The sequence below is a fragment of the Alosa alosa genome, chromosome 22 (assembly GCF_017589495.1).
Source record: "Alosa alosa isolate M-15738 ecotype Scorff River chromosome 22, AALO_Geno_1.1, whole genome shotgun sequence".
Classification (NCBI taxonomy): domain Eukaryota; kingdom Metazoa; phylum Chordata; class Actinopteri; order Clupeiformes; family Clupeidae; genus Alosa; species Alosa alosa.
Window position 1 is genome coordinate 28,234,641 of NC_063210.1, and position 6,000 is coordinate 28,240,640.

The window sequence follows — 6,000 nt, forward strand, 5'->3', positions numbered from 1 at the left end:
TTAGGTACAGTCAGACAGAATAAAGTTCTTCAGACACACACACACACACACCAAGTCCCACAAACACACACACATACACACACACACATACACACACACACACACACAGATGAGAGGAGAAGGCTTTTGGTCGAAAGCAGACCTAAGATAATCTGATGTGTTACAGGATTTGGACACTTATGGCAACTAGGCTGAGAGGAGCAGAGAGGAGGAGAGAGTTTAGAATGAGGAGGAGGAGAGAGGAGGAGAGAGTTTAGGAGGAAGAGGAGGAGGAGAGAGTTTAGAATGAGGAGGAGGAGAGAGTTTAGGAGGAAGAGGAGGAGAGCGTTTAGAATGAGGAGGAGGAGAGAGTTTAGGAGGAAGAGGAGGAGAGCGTTTAGAATGAGGAGGAGGAGGTTTAGAATGAGGAGAGGAGGAGGAGATTTAGAATGAGAGAAGGAGGAGAAGGAGTTTCAGCAAAAAGGAACATTAACAGGAGTCACCTGGATATGAATGAACAAGAAATAATTAAAGGATTTATTTATTAATTATTAATATCTGACCTTAGAAATAGTTATTAACACACTAGTAATGCCTTAATAAAGGGTGAATTTATTAATTATTAATATCTGACCTTAGAAATAGTTATTAACACACTAGTAATGCCTTAATAAAGGGTGTATTTATTATTCACCTTATTTAGCCCCACCCATTTTTTAAAATTCCACGTTGTCTTTAAACTTCCGATTCGGCTAGCTCCGTCTCATTTAGCTTCAGTGGATGACACGGCAGAAGAGGATAGAGAGGCTAACTTGGGAGGAAATGACAAATGCCATCAGAGGTCAGACTGCAATATTGTACTTCGGCTACCCAAGGCTATTCAGCCCCTACGGTGGGTAGACGATGTGACAGTGGCCGCTGTATGGTATGGAGAAACTGCAAATCACTTATCTGTTTGGTAACTATGGTAACTAGTTTAAGTCATTACAGAACAGCCTCTCCAAGTCAAATGTTTTCCAAACTTCAGATTGGAAAGGTGTATAACAGGTGAAATGTCTTAAATAAACGCGTTCTAACTTTAGGATGACCCATAATATATGATGCCAGTCATCTCGATAGAGCTCTGTTATCTCAATGTATCGCGAATGGATGCTTTGCTTAATCGGAAGTTCGGGAGACAATAATATGGGCAAAGCTACTTCCCATGTTTGCGCATGAATAAGGTGAATAGCATGTCTGGTTTTATTTATTTATGAATGATGAATGTCTGGTCTTATCAAAGGTAGGAAGTGATCAGGTCACAAGTGTGTGTGTGTGGGTGTGTGGGTGTCTTACGCTCCAGGTAGTTGCGGGCGACGAACTTGAGGAACTCATCAATGAGGATGACGGGGAATGAGAGCTTCAACACCATCAGCCACTGCTCAACATTCAGATGGGTCAGCTTGAAGATCATCTGGACACCACACAAGTCATTAGGAGAGAGAGAGGAAGAGAGAGAGTGTGTGTGTGTGTGTGTGTGTGTAACTCACAGGTAGTGGGTCTACATAGATGATCATGAAGTGGAGAGACATCGAGAGTGTCATGGCTCCTAGCAGCCAGCAGTTACTCCAGGGAGGCATCCTCATCAGGGACTGGTTCTCCGACAGGCTACACACACAAACACACACACAAACACACACACACACACACACACAAACACAAACACACGCACAAACACACATACACACACACACACACACACAAACACAAACTGAAGCAGCTACACACACACACACACACACAAACACACACACACACACACACACACAAACACAGACACACACAAACACACACACACACACACAGACAGTGTCATGTCAGTGCTCTTCTGATAACTGTAATGCTGACACTGTTGCCATGCTACTGTGGCAGCTGAGAGTTTGTGATGAGTGTGTGACACACTGTGTGTGTGTGTGTGTGTGTGTGTGTCTACCTGTTGCGTTGCACATCTCAATGGTGACCATGACAGACAGGGCCATGGTCATGGATGGAGTGTGTGTTTGTAGTGTGTGTGTGTGTGTAGATAGATAGATACTTTATTGATCCCCAAGGGGAAATTCAGGAGGTCTCAGTAGCATACAGACATCACACACAACATGCACTTACAGCAGAAATGGTAAACATAAGTATAAGTATAAACATATAACTAAACTCCACTGTACATAAAGACAGTAGAAGATAAGAAAGATAAGAAAACTAACAAAATAAATACTAATACACTATATAAATTAAATTAAGAAAGTCCAATGTGCTTGAGGGTGATCAAGCCTGAGGCGCTTGTAGTGACAGGGCCTGTAGTTCTGTGTGCATGGTGAGGTGCTCAAGAGAGTGAGTGTCATGGTGAAGGTGCAAAAAGCAGTCCAACAGTGCAAGAATAAGTGTGTGTGTACTTGTTGAGGGCGTTGCACATCTCGATGGTCACTAGGACGGACAGGGCCATGGTCAAAAAATGGGTAGATGTGTGTGCTTGGTATTATTATTATTATTATTGAGTGTGTGTGTATTGTAGTGTGTGTATTGGTAATTGTGTGTGTGTGTATTGTAGTGTGTGTGTGTGAGTAAACGATATTGTGTGTGAATTATTGGTATTGTGTGTAGTGTGTGTGTGAGTAAATAATATTATTAACCAGTAATAAACAAGTAATGATATTTCAATATTAATAGTAGTATTATTATTGTAATTATTATTATTGTGCGTGTGAGTATTATTATTATTGTGGTGTATTGTATTATTGTGCTTAATTATTATTGTGTAATTATTATTATTATTATTGTAGTGTGTGTGTGTGTGTATTGTGTGTGTGTGTAGTGTTTTGTGTGTAGTGTGTGTGTATTAGTATTTTGTATGTAGTGTGTAGTGTGTGTGTGTGTAGTGTGTGTGTGTATTATAGTATTATTATTATTATTATGTTTATTAATTAATAATATTATTATTATTAATAATAGTATATAATATTATATTATTATGTGTGTGTGTATTATTAATATGATAATAATAATATGTGTGTGTAAATATTATTAGTATTATTAATATAATGTGTGTGTGTGTAGTGTTTGTGTGTGGTGTGTTGTGTGTGTAGTGTTGTGTGTGTGTGTGTGTGTGGTGTGTATTATTGTGGTGTTTGTGTGTGGTGTGTAGTGTGTGTATTATTATATTATTATTATTGTGTGTGTGTGTGTGTGTGTGTGTGTACCTGTTGAGGGCGTTGCACATCTCGATGGTCACTAAGATGAGGGACAGGAGCCATGGTCAAGGAGTAATTATTATTATTATTATTATTAGTGTGTGTGTGTGTGTGTGTGTATATTATTAGTGTGTGTGTGTATTATTATTATTATTATTAATAGTGTGTGTGTGTAGTGTTATTATTATTAGTCGTGTAGTGTTTGTGTGTAGTGTGTGTGTGTGTTATTAGTGTTTATTATGGTATTGGCGGTGTGTGTGTGTGTGGTGTTGTGTGTGTTGTGTGTGTGTAGTGTGTGTGTGTGTACCTGTTGAGGGCGTTGCACATCTCGATGGTCACTAGGACGGACAGGGCCATGGTCATGGGTGCGGCGCTGGCTCAGACACCTCACACCGACCCCATAAATCCTGGGTGTCAGGCGTGCACTGCTGCAGAGTGGGGGTTGGGAGGGGATGCAGGAGCTGGGCGGGAGGGAGAGAGCAATGACAGGTGATGCAAGGCAGTAGAGTGATAGAGATGGTAGTACAGAGCAGTGGGTGGGATGTGGTGCAGAGAGCAGTGATGGGGAGAGCAGTGATGGGAGTGATGAGATGAGTGATGCAGTGATAGAGATATATAGAAACAGTGGTGATGGAGATGAAGTGATACAGAAACAGTGATGAGTGAGATGAGTGATGGAAACAGTGATGAGATATATAAACAGTGATGAGAGAGATACATGAAGCAATAGAGTGATGGGGAGTAGAGTGATGCCAGAGGCAGTGATGAGAGAAGCAAGTGATGGGGTGAGAGGTGGTGATGAAACAGTGATAAAGAGTGAGGAGAATTAAATTATAAATAGTCTCAACTCAACACAAGGTGGTCTGACTACAGGCGCAGGTGTGTGTGTGTGTGAGGTGTGTGAGGTGTGTGAGTAAAGGTTTGAAGGCATGATTCAGTATATAAACCTGGCGCCTAACATAGCCTGCAGGACACACACACACACTGCCTGCCTGCTCTGCCACACACGCTACACACACACACACACACACACACACGCACACATGCGCTCACACATACACGCACACATGCGCTCACACATACACACACACAAACACAAACACACACACCTACCGAGGATGATGGTTGGAGGCTGCAGCCTACTGTTTTTGATCGTGCGGACACACATGTCCAGTCGTCAGCTATATGAAGACAAGACACACACACTTCTGATATCAGTATGGTCAGCACACACACACGCTCTGTTCAGGTATCTACAATTTCGTACACACACACACACCTTCTGATGCCAGGTATCGACAGTTTCAATACACACTTCTGATAATGAGTATCTACAATTCAGCCACACACACTGACAGACACACATACACACCTCCGATTGCAGGCATCTACGATTACGACCACACACTTCTGATGGCCAGGTATCTACAGATTCTTTTTTGCCTTCTGGTGGCAGGTATCTACAGTTCTATTACTTTACACACACACACTTCTGTTGTTAGGTATCTACAATTCAGCCACACACAGACAGACAAACACCTTGTACACACACCTCCGATTAGGCATCTAGATCCGACCACACACACACACTTCTGGTGGCCAGTACCTGTCTAATTCAGCCACACACACACACACACACACTTCTGATGGCCAGGTATCTACAATTCAGCCACACACACACCTCAGTTTGACATCTACAGTCCGACCACACATACCTTTTACCTCCGATGGCCATGTATCTGAAGAAGAGCCAGCCAGAGATGAGAGCTCTTTAGAGGCAGGGGCCTTGCCGCAGTATGTCCAGATCGGGAGAGATTTAAACTTAGCAGTTGCAGGAGACCATCAGTAGCCAAGGTTGACGAAAGCAGCTGGATGCAGGTCAAATTCAGGTAGACCCAAGCGCAGCAGTCAGGAAGATACCTGCACACACACACGAGATATACACACACACGCCACACACACACACAGATATACACACTACACACACAATGACTTTTTTTTTTTTCTCTCAAGTTAGAGCAGAAAAATGGCATTTCAAATCATTAAGTGTGCCGGTAGAGTCACTAATTATCCCAACAGTATGTCAATGCTGTATGAGACAGAGCCATTCAAACAGTCTCATCATAATACAAACTACTACCCCTCTGCACAGCCAATTTGATCTACCCTCTGGTTTCCCGTCTCCAAATATATAAATAGCCCGAACCAGATACAAACCACTCCTTACAACATCTGCTGTTCAGTTACTGAACTCGGACCTGTGAATGGCCTCCTTATGTACCATTTCATTCTGCTTGACTTTAATTCTGTGTTTGACTTGGAAGCGTGGCATGTGTGTGTGTATCCTCTTGAACCTCCTCCTACGTAGAGGAGATGAGGTAGCGGATAGACTGCTTTGTGTGTGTATGAGAGGGTGTATGTAATGGCGTCGTGTGTGCGTGCATGCGTGTGTGTGTATATGGACGACCTTTCCCATTAGAGGAGATGAGGTATGTGGATGAACTACTTCCATGTGTGTGTGTGTGTGTGTGTGTGTATGTCTCCTGGGCGGCCTCTCCTACATTAGAGGGGTAAGGGTAGCGAATGAACTGCTTCATGTGTGTGTGTAGATGGTGTGTGTGTGTGTGTCGCGTTTGTGTGTGTGTCTCCTCGCAGGCGACCTCTCCTACATTAGAGGAGATGAGTAAGCGGATGAACTACCGCCGTTATTATTATTGTGTGTTGTAGCCATTTTGGTCCTTTCTTAAGTTTGATTTATGTTCTAAGTATTTTGTTATGTCTTGACTTGTATTTATTT

At 42.5% G+C, this 6,000-nt stretch overlaps 1 protein-coding gene across 1 annotated transcript in view; it reads right to left on the reverse strand.

Moving 5' to 3' along the window:
- The window catches only part of atp2a1 (ATPase sarcoplasmic/endoplasmic reticulum Ca2+ transporting 1), a 28,478-nt gene that overhangs the window by 970 nt on the left and 21,508 nt on the right, over positions 1 to 6,000 (reverse strand). Inside the window, 8 exon segments of the mRNA XM_048232786.1 lie at positions 1,315 to 1,432; positions 1,509 to 1,626; positions 3,511 to 3,578; positions 3,581 to 3,631; positions 4,317 to 4,384; positions 4,926 to 5,016; positions 5,018 to 5,091; positions 5,094 to 5,123. Of these exon segments, the coding sequence (XP_048088743.1) occupies positions 1,315 to 1,432; positions 1,509 to 1,626; positions 3,511 to 3,578; positions 3,581 to 3,631; positions 4,317 to 4,384; positions 4,926 to 5,016; positions 5,018 to 5,091; positions 5,094 to 5,123 (618 nt within the window).